Below are 14336 nucleotides of genomic sequence, written 5' to 3'. Positions count from 1 at the left end.
TTGCACACAACTAACTACCTTGCTTAAAGAAAGTAAAGAATCATAATGTGTCCAGATTCAGATATGCTTTTTCTAGGCTGTATTTGATAAATCTCTAAAATGTGTATTGTTTAGGAGCTTTTTCTGGCATCAAAACAGAGCTTCTTGACTACCTAGTTGAATTTGGCAGTATCACTGCATCATTCCAATCCATACATGCAGCATTAACAGAAAATCAAGCAACAACACTGCACGACACGATAAGTTAAAAGCGTATTGTTTGAATAAATAGCCTAACATGTAATAATCAACACGCTGGACCAGTCAAAATTTTGCTGACAAAATAGCAGTTTAGCTCAAGCTGAATGGTGCCGAGATAGCAAAGGCATCCCTTGTCCATAACTATATTATGCAGAGCACCGCCCCTTTTTCATGCATTTGAGGCATGTTACTTACATTCTGCAGGAGAGGCATGCTACTTACATTCGACAGGTGGGTGTTTTCGCGCCAGAACTCCTGATTTTGAGAAAAACAAGCTGAAATTACATCTGGTAGCGACTTACCATCCAGAAAACTAGTTCAGTCACTGTTCAAACACAGAAAACTGGGTTTACAAAACTATAATGATAAGATACAATTGAAAGATAATCAATCCCAGAATGCATGGTGATGGTGCATACCTTTCTTTTCACAAGTGGCATCATCCATCTTCCAGTCTCATGTATAATAAGGTCCTGGCGTTCTTTTATCCAACTTTCGCTTCTCCATTTACAACTGGACTTTCGCTCGTTTTGGGGGTACTGACAGATTTGGTACTGGTTCTCTTGGACCTGCTTTTATTAGTTTCAGTTGCATCCTTTCCTGTGCTTATAGACTTCTTCACAAACTTATCCTCCGTAGGTGTTTTAGCCTCTACTGTCTGATTTTTGTCACTGACAACGGCTTTCACATCAGGACTACTATCCTCAGGAAGGTCGACATCGTCAAGTTTAATATCAAGATTAGGAGCTGATGAAGCCTTCTTCAGTTTACCCTTGTCTGGGCTAGGTTCTGGAAGTAGCGCGCGGCGGCTCAGCCGAAGTTGTCCTTTCTCATTGATCTCTATAAGCTTGACATCAACACGATCTCCAGCTTTAAAAGCATCTTCTGCCTTAGCAAGCCAACTCGCACTCAGCTCGCTGATATGACACAGTCCCTCTCGGCCAGGTGCAATTTCGACAAAAACTCCATATGGAGCAATTGTTTTGATTTCACAGTTCTTGTAAATGTCACCAATTTTCGGAACCATCGTCAGGTTGCTAATAATGGCTTTAGACTTTTCCAGGCTTGACAAGTCCTTAGCTGTTATTTTAACAACGCCATTATCTTGCGTCTCAATAGACTCGACCCCAGTTTCTTCAATAATGCTCTTCACTTTTTTCCCTCCAGAACCTATGATCATGTTAATTTTATCTGGATTCACCTTCATAACGTGAATAATCGGAGCATATCTTGAGAGTTTCTTTGAAGGAGGAGGAGAGCATTTTGACATCTCAACAAGGATATGCTTTCGGCCTTCTTTTGCTTGCAGGAGAGCTTGCCGCATGATTGATAAAGTAATTCCTATAACCTTTATATCCATCTGAAATGCAGTTACACCATCATCATTTCCAGCAACCTTGAAATCCATATCTCCGGACGCATCTTCACCCCCTGTTATATCAGAAAGGATTAACGGAGAGCCATCTCCTCCGAAATCCTCAGTGTTCAAGACCATCCCCATGGCTATTCCAGCAATGGAACTCCGGACTGGAACACCAGCATCTTGTAATGCCAAGCAACCCCCACATACTGAGGCCATGCTTGATGAGCCATTGCTTTCTGTGATGGTGCTTTCAACACGTATGGTATAAGGAAATTCATCTTCAGAAGGCAATATCGGCTCCAGAGCTCTCTCAGCGAGCATTCCATGGCCAATTTCTCTCCTAGATGGAGCTCCTGCACGCCCTGCTTCTCCAACACACGAGGGAGGAAAGGAGTACTGCACAAACAACCAACAACGGCGAACATCAAGCAAATGACTGTAGGAGCAAATGTGTGAAGGAGCAAATGAGCATACACCTCATTTATATCAAAGGAAGAGTGGCTGGGGACAAACTTCAACTGAACAACATCAACCATAATCTTAATACATCATAATATTTCTATCCAGCACGACTTACTAGCTAGAAATATTACAATGTAATATGAATTTATGAGCTTGATTCGTGACTGATGTTAAATGTTGTTCATATTTACGGTATGGAAAATTATCAGTTAGGGCATTTTCCAGTGACCAGCACTGGAAACAAGGTCTGAATATAAACTAGTCAGCTTCAACATTATGTATGATTACCCAGAACTAGTAACATGTAATCATTTGCCTAGATCAGTAGAAAATAAATATACTTCTAGATGGCTGAGAGGAATATAGCCCTTGTGGAAATCCTAGATTAATATAGATTTGATAGGAGTGGGATTGCATGAGAGAAGATGTTCCAATGACAGCATTATGAGATAAATTAATACTAACTGTTAGCATTTTAGGAGAAACTAACGTGTTTTTTTTTATCTACACTAAATCTAACAATTTCAACAAGATATATATGAACATTTTGGGGAAACTCACCTGAAGGTAGAATCTCTTGAACTCCTCTTCATCTACAAGGTTGTCTATTCTTTGTGCCATTTGCTTATCACCAAGGGTAGCCACAGCTAATGACTGCAAAGCAAAAAATGAAAAAAAATCAATAGAGCTACAGGTTTATTAGTGGAGCCTCAGCCAACTCAAGTAATATTTGAAACATCACATCTACATCAAAATCTGTGTATATTCAAATCTGTTATTCGATATTAAAACTTATATATTAGGTTATTGCTTACTTCTATGTTTGTTCTTCTATAAGGTTTTATAGCACCAAGTTGTGTAAATAGTTGAATAGTTTCAAAAATGAAGAAGACAGGTGAAAATCGAGAACAATATACATTGCAAGAACCACGGTGCATGATTTGTTTAGATATTATAGGAAGCCTAAGATACTACATGTGATAAGGCGTTAATTAATTACATCAGCAAGCTGGAAACTATTCTCATATAAATCTATTCTGCATCAATTACATGCATCAGAGAAGAATACTAAGAGAGAGATAATATTGTACATAAGATCTCCGAAAGGGAAAATAAATATGAAAATCCTCAAAAGATGATATAAAGTTCAAGTAAATACAATGAGGGTCATGTACAAACAGCCGATTAAAAAATAACGTGAACTATGCAGAAGGAAAAATGATTAGTCTCTCTACCAAATAAAAGGTCCAGACCTGGGTTTCGCCTCGCGTAAAAAGAGCACTTCCATGTGCCCGGGGAAGTAATCCACAGCGTGAATTAATCGATCGCAACTCCTCAGGATTTCTGCCGTCACTCCTTTTTCCACCCTGATAAATCAAGTATGATAAGACAGAGGAGCTATTTAGTAAAATATCAGCAAGACATACTCCAACAGAATGGGCAGTGGATCTCAGATTGCAAGGACTTAGGACTTTCTATATGTCAGAAATAGTTAGGGGCTGAAATTGCACAATTAGCTGGAATGCTTTCGTTATTCAACATGTCCTCTCTACAGATCCATTTCCTCTATTTATATGTTTCTGCTTTTTATAAAAAAAAATGGAAAAGATAAAAAAAATGCTACAACCACCTTGTGTAGCAAAATAATACTACCATATGTTATCACTACTCAAATTTAATGCAAATTTTATTATCAGCATTACAGCACACCCGATAAAATTAAGAAACTGTACAACGAAAAAATGTTATTTAGACATCTTTATTTGATTAATTAGGATCTTGCTATCTACAAGAAACTACAGGGTTCATATTAATGGTGAACAAATGATTAGCTGGTTTAGCAATAATGCAACATCTCATATAAACTTCAAGTGAGATGGAACCATGGATACTAATTCAGGTTTGCTTATTTAAATTTCAAACATACCTCCACAATACGTCTTCGTAAGAATTTTGATGAAACTTCTTTGTAAACTAGCTTCACATCTACCTCCGAGTATAGCTATAAGAAGATCATACATCAAAAAATTGATTCGATTAAATACCAATAGATTCAACAAGATCTTATCAGACAAAATTGTAAAGCACGAAATTCAAGTTCCACTAGTCAGTTATAAAACTGTACTTTTTTACTATAAAAATATGAACTTACTGAAAAATTATCATGCAAGCCCCAGTTTAATGATAAAAAAAGCTTAGCATCTAATCATGTCTAGCTAATTTATCCCAATAAAATAACAATAACTGGATATGTAGTTAGAACTTAGAAGTAGCATACATCTATGATGTGTAACTAGATCCCCAAAGCATTTCACCAATCTACAGGCAGGCATTGCTATAAACCTCTTGTACAGCCATGCCATCCAATGACAAAGTGAGTTGCATCACAACTTCAGATGATCACATCTTCAAATCTACTAAGAAATCACAATCAAGTTTCTCCAAGGACCAAGACTTACCATAGGGGCGGGCTTCTTCGGGACAGGTTTGATACGGACATCCCCTTCATCAACTTCACCATCAACTACAACCTCCTCGTCCTCATCTTCAACCTCTACCAAGTCAGGCAACACCACTTCAGAAGGAAGGAAAGCTTCAGTTTTACTAACAAAACCCTCTTCTGTAAGTATGTTCAAAACTTTTGCCTCCAAAGACGATAATGCCTTTCTTCTTGGAATTTTCTCCTTTATTTGTAGTGCTTCAACTAATTCATCACCTGCAATTTCCTGAACATTATGAAACATCACTGTCATGAACTTAGAGGATGCGTATGCCTTATATCACATTTTTAAGACAACAAACAACATAAGTGACTACATATTCTCATCCAGAACATTTGCAAAGAACGTCAAAATTATACAAATAAAACAGCCCCAAGATTGTCAAATTTCCTATGTTTGTTGACAATGTACTTATAAACTTCAAAATAAATATTTGTTCATATAGTTAGCGCTATACTTGGACAAAAATCCAAAACTAGCTTACCATGGATAACTTCTACCAAACCAATGGCTTAAGATTTCATCTAAAGAAGCATTATTGCTCCAAACTTTTGAATTACCAATTGAACATTTCAAGGCTAAATTTCGTGGTCTTGGTATGTCTCAGAAGCTCTCGGCTAATTAGAAGAGAGATTTTGACAAAAGTTACCTGGGTTTTTTCATTAAAAAAAATGAATCAAACAAAACTCACATATGTATATGCCGAGGTTTACAGCACAAAGAACCTCATCTTGCATAAAACCAAAAAGGAGAAAACATTTTCCACTCTAGGAACATGTTTCCACATCTACCACAGTGAAAAAAGATATGAACAAGAAAGCAATACAAAGAACGCTCTCGGACAAGTGACAGAATAAAAGGTAATTGATAACATACCTCAACATGCTTATATAGCTCTGGAGGGGGCAATTTGACTGCATCCACCATTTTGGGTTTTCCACACTTCTTCACCAAGGATTCCACCTCCATGCATATAGCTCGTACAGCACTCTGCCATAGTAAATAATAAATACATTTGCACTAACATAGACCTTTCACTGGTTTAACTGCCAATGGTGTCATGTTGGACAAATAATTGAAGCTTGCAATTATTGCAACATGGAAAACAATCTCTTTTTTCACTCAAAATTTCCATTAGAAAAGTAACAACGAGATGAATAAACCATCCAGAAACATCTTTGTGAAACCAAAGATACTTTTGTTGAAAAGGAATTGAAATATTAATCACAAGATTTACAAGATTTGGATCCCAAGTAAGTGGGAGTAGGAGTATATTGATGCCACAAATTATTAATGTGAGGTTGTAGGTTGTTTAACAAAAAATCATTAAATATGAATGTATAAAAACTAATTAATGAAATTTTGTTAAACAACCTACAGCCTCAAAACAAAATCATATCCTTGGAGGAAACCAACTCAAAGATATGACATGATAGATATGTAATCACCTGTCCAACTTCAACAGCTTCCAATAACTTCTCTTCAGGCAGGAAATCGCAGTATCCCTATGATGAATTGATGATCCATTCATTCAGAGAAATAATATGATCAGAAAAGTTTGCAAGCAAAGCCGATGACAAGATGTTAAATTCACTCCTCCAATCATCAAGAACAGAACAATTGTATCGGTACATATAGTTTACATAAATTAGTTAACAGTAGGACCAAGAACTCGTGAATGTTCAAAAGAAATTTAGAATCATATGTACAGGCTTACAGAAAATTATTTATGTATCAATGAACTCAGAGATGTAGACAGTAATTGGTAACACCTCAATCATCAATATCGCACTCTCTGTCCCTGCCAGCAACAAATCCAGTTTAGAGTCCTCCATCTCCTTGGTAGTTGGATTCACAACAAACTTATCACCAATAAGACCAACCCGGACACCAGCAACAACTCCAGAACTTGGCACTTCTGAGAGAGCTCTATTGAATCCAATGACACACATAAGCATATATGTACCTTAGTTAGATTTCAAATGGTTAACTTTAGTAAGCCACTAAAAGGGAACAAAAAAGACAAACATACACTGCAATCCCAGCTGCTGTCACTGCCAAAGAATCTGGAGGATGTAAACCATCATAACTCAGGACCTGCCTCATGGGATAATAGAAGATCAAACGACTAGCTATGAACTCATGTTGCCTGAGTGAGGCAAGTGAACTCAGATGGACAGAAAACACAAACAAAACATAAATTTGGTCTCGAAAAATGGCATGATTCATATTGGAACACAAGGAAGAATCGACTGAAGTTAAAGATGAATATTAAATTATTCCCAAATTCTAAACTAGCAACATTCACATCTCAAAAGATCAACATTCACATCTCAAAAGATATAGATTCCAAACTCCACCAAATATCAAATCCATCAAAAAATTTGTTTCAGACCCATCCAATATAAGTAACAGTCTGAGTCCAGTAAACAAATTTATAAAATTCTCAATTAAGATATGAGGAATGTAAGTAAGTCAAAATATCACCAACAACTTTACAGAACGTCCAAAACCATTCCTTATGCTCTGATATTTTTATTTAAAATTAGTTAAATTGAAACACATGCTATGGATTTGAAAGGGCTTAATTGCAAAATATCACCAACAATTTTACCAAACTCCCAAACCCAATCCTTATGTCTAATAATTTTATGTTTAATATTAATTAAATCATTAAAGTAGAGCACAAGATATGTAGTAGGATGAGTATTTATGGAAATGTTTCAAAAGTTGTGTCTAAATTGCAAATTCACTATAAGGTCTTCCATACAAAATATTCAAGATAAATAATAAAGTCAAAAACATTTGAAAATCACTAAACCGTCCAGATGAAATAATCAAGGACACATTGTACATTAAAAAGTCCGTATGAAGGTCATACCCATGATAGTATCTGTGTTTCATGATAAAATCCCTTTGGCATAGTGGGCCGTAGAGGTCTATCTATTAATCTACAAATGAGAACCTGAAAAAAGATATAGCTAACAACATTAGTAGGTCAACAAAATACAGAAATCGTGAGACACAGCATCCAAAGTTCTAAAACATTCTTGACAATCATTAAAGCAAAAGTTCCTCAACATCAAACTGCAACGGGAATACCTCATGATCCTTTGTCCTCCCCTCTCGCTTGAAGAACCCACCACTGCTCAATGGCAGAACAACAGAAAAAATAAGTTTCCACATCAAGCTAGGAGTTAATAAGAAGGAAACAGCTGAACATTAAAAAAATTACCTAGTACGACCAGCTGCTGAAAATCGTTCTTGATAATGTACAGAAAGAGGAAAGAAATCTGTAGGCTCATTGGGATCGTCATTGAAACAAACAGTTGTGTAGATAACCTACAATAATTCATCAAACCATTTTAATCATAAACACAAAGACCAATTTAAACCTTATCATCACTAGTACTACTACATTAAAGTTATAAGTCACAAAATAGGGACATCAAAAGACATGGATAAACACAAGGGATGACTTCTTTTCATAATCAATTGTGTCAGCTGTTCATGGTAACTAAGAAAATTAACTTTAACAAAGTCTATTACTTACAGTTTCCCCATCTGTAACAGTAATGGCAGCACTAGCCTGTCTCCCAATGTGACCTGTCTCAACAAGTATCTGTGAAATTCAAACGAAATTCAGAGGAAAGAATTGACTAAACCTATCTCCCGCGAAATTCAAACTAACCAATTTCAAAGAAACAAACACATAAGTAACAAATTTAAACACTTACATGACGATCACCGACGGGAATTTTAACTGAGTAAGGAGCAAAAGACTGGTGAGGAGCATCCACGCTGTGAATGTCGGGCTGTGCTGCTAAACAAGCTCCAATAGTAAACCTATTGAACAAGCTGCTGCTGCCGCTGCTGCTAATTTTGTTTTTTCTATTTCTCGGATGAGTCCGGTGAACATCATTTGATGGCTGAATGGATGAAATGTGAATTCTGTTCCTCGGAGGAAAGCAATCTAGCGACGAAAAATTTGAACTTACTTTGAATTTCTTGGAATTGGAAGCTCTGAGTTTGGAAAGAGGGGCGTGGAAGCTATAACTAGGATTGGCTGCCAACATTGCCGCTTCTTCTCCTTCAGTGTGTGTGTGAAGTGTGCATATTATTTGCAGGCTTATCCACTTTGTCTTTGCGAGTATTAAGGAATAATAAAGAAAATAAAGTTTGTGTTAAAACTCATTTCTAAATTTTAGGGCACTAACTCATCTGTGGGCTTGGAGGCGCCTAACAAGTCGAATAGGGTCATTGTGCCAGCCCAATATTGTGTGGGCTTGGACCCATGAGAAAGCAGGGTCAATGGGCCCAGCCGCCATGAATCTCAAATAATTTCAAACATGCCAACTGTCATTTCAGTAATTTGGCACTATTTATTACTAATAAAAAATAATAATGTTTTTTTAAGGAATAAAAGATAATAGTGTTACTCTCTCAAACTTTGCCTCATCTGATAAGCGTGGTCAATCGGTCGATTCGGTTACTTAATCAAAATGACAAGTTCATCGAAAAAAAATAAATTATCCTAATATTAGTACAGAAATTGAACCATGTTTGATTAGCCTATTAACCAATCAATTGGTTAGTCAATTAATTGAAAAATTATCAAAATAAAAAAATATTCCATCCGTCCCAAGGTAGTTAAGACATTTCTTTTGAACACAGAATTTAAGAAATTGATTTGTTAAAGTGGGAAGAGAAAAATGAGAAAGAGAATAAAGTAGAAGGAATTGATCTAATAATCGCCATATTTAAATTCTAATTCTTACTCCCTACGTTCCATAGTAATGGATGCATTTCTTTTCGGCATGAAGATTAAGAAAAATTGTGTTAGATGAGCTAAGTAAATGAAGAATAAAGTGGAGAATAAAAAAGGTAGAGAGATGAAAAGAGAAAAAAGTAAGAGAGAATAAAATAGGTGTGGAAAAATGTGTTGACTTTTACTAAAAAAGAGAAATGACTCTATTACTATAGAACGGAGGGAGTACGTTGCAAACCTTCAATTGGTACTAAAGCTCGTTTTTTGGCTCTAATGATTTGGATTAATAGCATGATTTTTGTGTTTATTCGTTCAATGTTTCGTATTAGCATATGAATTGTTGAATGGGTGAATTGAATAACAGGATTAACGGGACGAATGAAGAAGACGTAGGCGCTCAAGCGAAGCGATTGCAATGACGATCGCGCGTGGAACCCGTAACCAAAAACATGTTGTGTGCTTAGTGGGAGCACAAATGCCAATAACATGCGACAGATGGCGGAAAAAGTCAGTGTTAGATGCGGATTATTGACCACTAGACTCGTTTTAACGATTGTTGAGCAATCGTCCTGCGGGAGCGGTCGTGATGCAACGTTGGTTGGAGTTTAAGACTTTTAGTGACAACCTATGCAATGTCGCAACATCTCGTACGGAACCTTCCTAACACGCGATTTGGATTTCCAAAACCCTAGTTTCAATTATGGAAAATCAGGATTGATCATTTTATTCCTAAAGTCAAATCTTAATAATTTTGGAATTTTTTAATCCGCAAGTGGGTGGCTCAGAGTTGCTCGCAGGGGGAGTTGGCTGCCCCCTTAATGCCGCCCCGCCTCGCTGCTTGTGCAACAACAATAACCTCCTCCATAGTCGTCGACGAAATAATGTTTTAGGATTTTTTTATGTAATTATTTTTAATTTCTAGGATTTAGATTGTGTAATTTATTTATTTCTAGGATTTTAATTTGTAATTTTCATTTTTTTAAATAATGTATTTTAAGTGAATTTCTTTTAATTAAATGCATTTTTAGAAAATAAATAGTGAATAGTTAAGATAAAAGATGGTTAAGAGAAGAAGTGTTGTAGGTGTTGTCTCTTGGTTAAGAGATTGGGTAAAAAGTGATGTAAGATATATGAATAGTGAAAATAATAGATAGATAAGAGGAGGGTTGCACGTGTTGTCTCTTTATTAAAAGATGGAGTAAAAAGTTGTGTGAGACTAGACCATTAACAACTCTATCTCTTATTCATCTCTTCTCTTCATTATTAATGGGCCTCACACAACTTTTTACTCAATCTCTTAATCATGAGAGAACACATACAACCCTCTATCTTTTAACCATCTCTTACCTTAGTATTTTATTTCTATTCATTTTATATTTTAATTTATTTATTATAAAACTTAATTAACTTTTTCATTTAATTAAAATATGAGATTCATTAAAAATAAAATATTAATATGCAAATTAATTGTAATAAAAATTTTAAATTAATATTCAAATTAAATCCACATTAAATTATGAATACAAACATTATTTAAATTAAATCCGCATGGCAACAAAAGTATAAACATGCTATTAGAAAAAAAAAGCATAAACAAAAAAGAATACAATAAAATGACAAAAATATAATTACAATCAAAATTTAAAAAAAATGTATGGTTTGCGTTTGCACCCACAACCTCTATGATTTTTCAAGAAACAATTACCATCGGACTAAGCAATTTTATGTTAGAATCAAACAAATTTTATGTAAAGCAATAAAAACTCCCTTTAAATGTAAAATTAATTGTCCCACGTCCAAATCACAAAGAAGATTGGAGTTGAAAATCTATGTATTAAAGAATCATTTGTCCATATCAAAGTCACAAGAAAGATTTGAAGTTGAAAATTTATTTAGAAAAAATTTACTCAAGCAATACAAAACCTACTCTTGTAAAGTGAATGATTTTATACTATCAATGGCGGACCTACCAAGGGACATGGAACCCCCATCCATTTTAGAATCTATTATATATGTAGTATTCATTCAACAATTACATTATAATTCTATAGGCCAGTTGGTCGAGTGGTAGGCCTAGCATCTTGGGGGTTGCATGTTCTAATTCAGCTTGGTATAGATATTTTATTTTCTATAGCAAGATTGATTCATTTGTATAGTAAATAATTCATATGTTCGATTCTCATAATTAATTCATTAGCTAATACTTGATTCATTCATATTTTTTTACACTAGTAATTTATATAATTTTGTTTATTTTTTATTTATGTAAATATTGTTAATGTAACATCAAAAACTAGTAATTTTTATAATTAAGAATAACAATAGTTATTTAGTTATATTATATGCATATATATCATATTACTCATTTTAATTATAATGTTATGCTTTTTATTTAAAAACATATTCTTTATTTATTTCGACGTCGGCACTGTCTATGCACTAATTTATATTGCTCATTCTCAAATTATTTATCTCACATTATGTGTACAGTTCATGTCGTGATTGTTTCTGGCATTATTGATACTAAAAATACGCAACAATTGTTAACGTTTTGGACCCCCAGTATCAAAATCATGCGTCCGCCACTGTATATTATACTACCCCCAGTCACACTTTGCTATTTTGGTTCTCCCTATAATAAAAGTTACACTTTATTTTTACCATAAATGATAAGTAGGTCTCACATTCCACTAACTCACTTCACTCACATTTTATTATAAAACTAATATAAAAAATGTGTCTCATATTCAACTAACTTTTCCAATCCACTATTGTTTACAATTCTTAAAATCCGTGCCCACAATAAAAATGACTCCTATTGTGGGACAAAGAGAGTACAAAATATAATCTATTCACAGATCCGACTTTAAGTATGGATCACTGTAAAATTATACTCCTTCCGACCATAAAAATACGTGCATTTGAAATGACACGAGAATTAATACATGGTAAAGTAAGAGGGGATGGATCCCCTGCAGTGTATGAAAAACACAGCACGGTGCTGTGCCTAAGAGACCAGACCGTTTCATGTTTATTTACCTTTAATTAGTTGTAATTGTAGTTAAATGGTAGTACTCCAACGGTGAATGCCGACTACCTGGCCTTTTTTTTCTTTTTTCTTTTATGCGATAGTAATATTTAAATGATACACTAGTAAATTGGCGACTTTTAATAATTAGAGTTAACTGGGATTCTGAAATGACGACACATTTTTATATTTTGATGTTTCTTTTCCATTTTATTAATTATTATAGTTTAGTTCATTTGATAATTTAATTTTTAATTAGATATTTATATGTAAATATTTACATGTGTTTTGTATATTATAAGTTGTAAATAAATTGATATACTCCATAGATAATGAGTTGAGGACAAGTTTTCATAAATGGAAATGCTCATATTTTTATGGTGCGAACGAAAATGAAAAGTGTACGTATTTTTATGAGACAAATGAATATTATTTATATTCTTCCTTTTTTAGAAATGCAAGTCTACAAAATAGCACTCCCTCCCATAATGGATGACACACTTAGGCAGTAACACTAGATTTTATGAGATATTGTTTTGTATGAGAAAATAAAATATAACATCATTTTCCGAACAAATTGAAAAAGAAAATGTGACTATCAATCCTAATTCCATAATTTCACTATTGTAGTTTTTTAAGATTCCACTATTCTAACATATGGACTTCTAACGTATAAATATACATCCTAATTCCATAATTTCTTTAATCATAAATTAAGTTTTGTATTGTTTAGCTTTCTGGTACATTTTGCAAACATTATTAAATTAGTTTTTGTTTCAAGTGGAATAAAAAATTAGTAAAACATCCAATTAAAAATTAAATTATCAGAAAATTGAATGTTAATAGAGAAGAAAAGAAACATGATCCTAATTAATTATTAATTAAAAGAATAGCCAATTCACTATTGGAGTGCTACCATTTAACTATTGTTACATCTAATTAAAGGGAAATAAACAAGAAACGGTGTCGTCTCTTAGGCACAACACCGTGCTGTGTTTTTCATACACTGCAGGGGATCCATCCCCAAAGTAAGAGAGTGAGAGAGAAGGGTAGTTAAAATAGTGTTAGTGGATATATAGTGGAACTCACATTGTTATTAGTGTTTAATGATTTGTAATGATGGGTCATAGTGGTATGTAGAACTCGGTGGAAATTTTCATTCTTATTCCCTTCACAATGTACAATGATACTCCACTTTATATAGGCTACATAATTACAATATATGGTAAACCTAATTTACAATAATTGCTATTCTATCTTCGGTAAAATATTCTTGCATATCAATCATATATAATATCCCTGATTTCTTTCCTACACTCCCCCTCAAGTTAAGTAACGGGATTCCCCATACTCAACTTGCCTAGTACTTCTCGAAATGACTTCGAGTTTACCGCTTTTGTCAGAATATCAGCCAACTGGTCTTCAGATTTGACATATGGCATCTCCACCACCCTAGCTTCAATGTTCTCCTTGATGAAGTGTCTATCTACTTCCACATGTTTGGTTCGATCATGCTGAACCGGGTTTTCGGATATACTAATCGCCGCCTTGTTATCACAGAACAGTCTGCATGGTTGTATAGGGCGAAGGTCTAATTCTGTCATCAACCTTCTTAGCCATAATATCTCTGTTAGCCCACTTTTGATTCCTCGGAACTCAGCCTCTGCACTAGATAGTGCCACCACTTTCTGCTTCTTACTTCTCCACGTCACAAGATTACCTCCTACAAAGGTTAAATAACCCGCAGTCGATTTTCTGTCATTTGGGTTGCCAGCCCAATCAGCATCAGTGAAGCCATGAATCTCCATGTGACCGTGTTTTTCAAACATAAGTCCGTGTTCGGTTGTCCCCTTCAAGTATCGAACTATTCGCAGAGCCGCCTCCCAATGTTCTTCTTGCGGTGCATGCATGAACTGACTTACTACCCCCACTGCATAGGCAATGTCCGGCCTCGTGTGGGATAGATATATCAGT

The 14336-nt window shown here is 34.8% G+C and overlaps 1 protein-coding gene across 2 annotated transcripts; it reads right to left on the bottom strand.

Moving 5' to 3' along the window:
- Nucleotides 1-240: 240 nt before the first annotated feature.
- On the bottom strand, nt 241-8689 carry LOC125196077 (probable polyribonucleotide nucleotidyltransferase 1, chloroplastic). Of its 2 annotated transcripts, XM_048094440.1 has the most exons (16): nt 8565-8681; nt 8304-8495; nt 8120-8188; nt 7802-7908; nt 7669-7711; nt 7448-7531; nt 6599-6663; nt 6339-6495; nt 6015-6071; nt 5443-5556; nt 4525-4791; nt 3993-4067; nt 3319-3432; nt 2627-2719; nt 660-1999; nt 241-565 (listed from the first exon to the last, which is right to left on the bottom strand). In XM_048094440.1, the coding sequence occupies exons 1-15, from the start codon at nt 8640-8642 to the stop codon at nt 725-727; spliced, it is 2790 nt and encodes a 929-aa protein (XP_047950397.1). In that variant the 5' UTR covers nt 8643-8681; the 3' UTR covers nt 241-565; nt 660-724. The 2 variants fall into 2 exon arrangements, with proteins under 2 accessions (XP_047950397.1, XP_047950396.1); XM_048094439.1 differs by having other exon boundaries at nt 8304-8689.
- Nucleotides 8690-14336: the final 5647 nt, after the last annotated feature.

The sequence above is a fragment of the Salvia hispanica genome, chromosome 6, assembly GCF_023119035.1.
Source record: "Salvia hispanica cultivar TCC Black 2014 chromosome 6, UniMelb_Shisp_WGS_1.0, whole genome shotgun sequence".
In the NCBI taxonomy this organism is placed as follows: domain Eukaryota; kingdom Viridiplantae; phylum Streptophyta; class Magnoliopsida; order Lamiales; family Lamiaceae; genus Salvia; species Salvia hispanica.
This window is presented reverse-complemented; position numbering and strand designations above follow the sequence as displayed.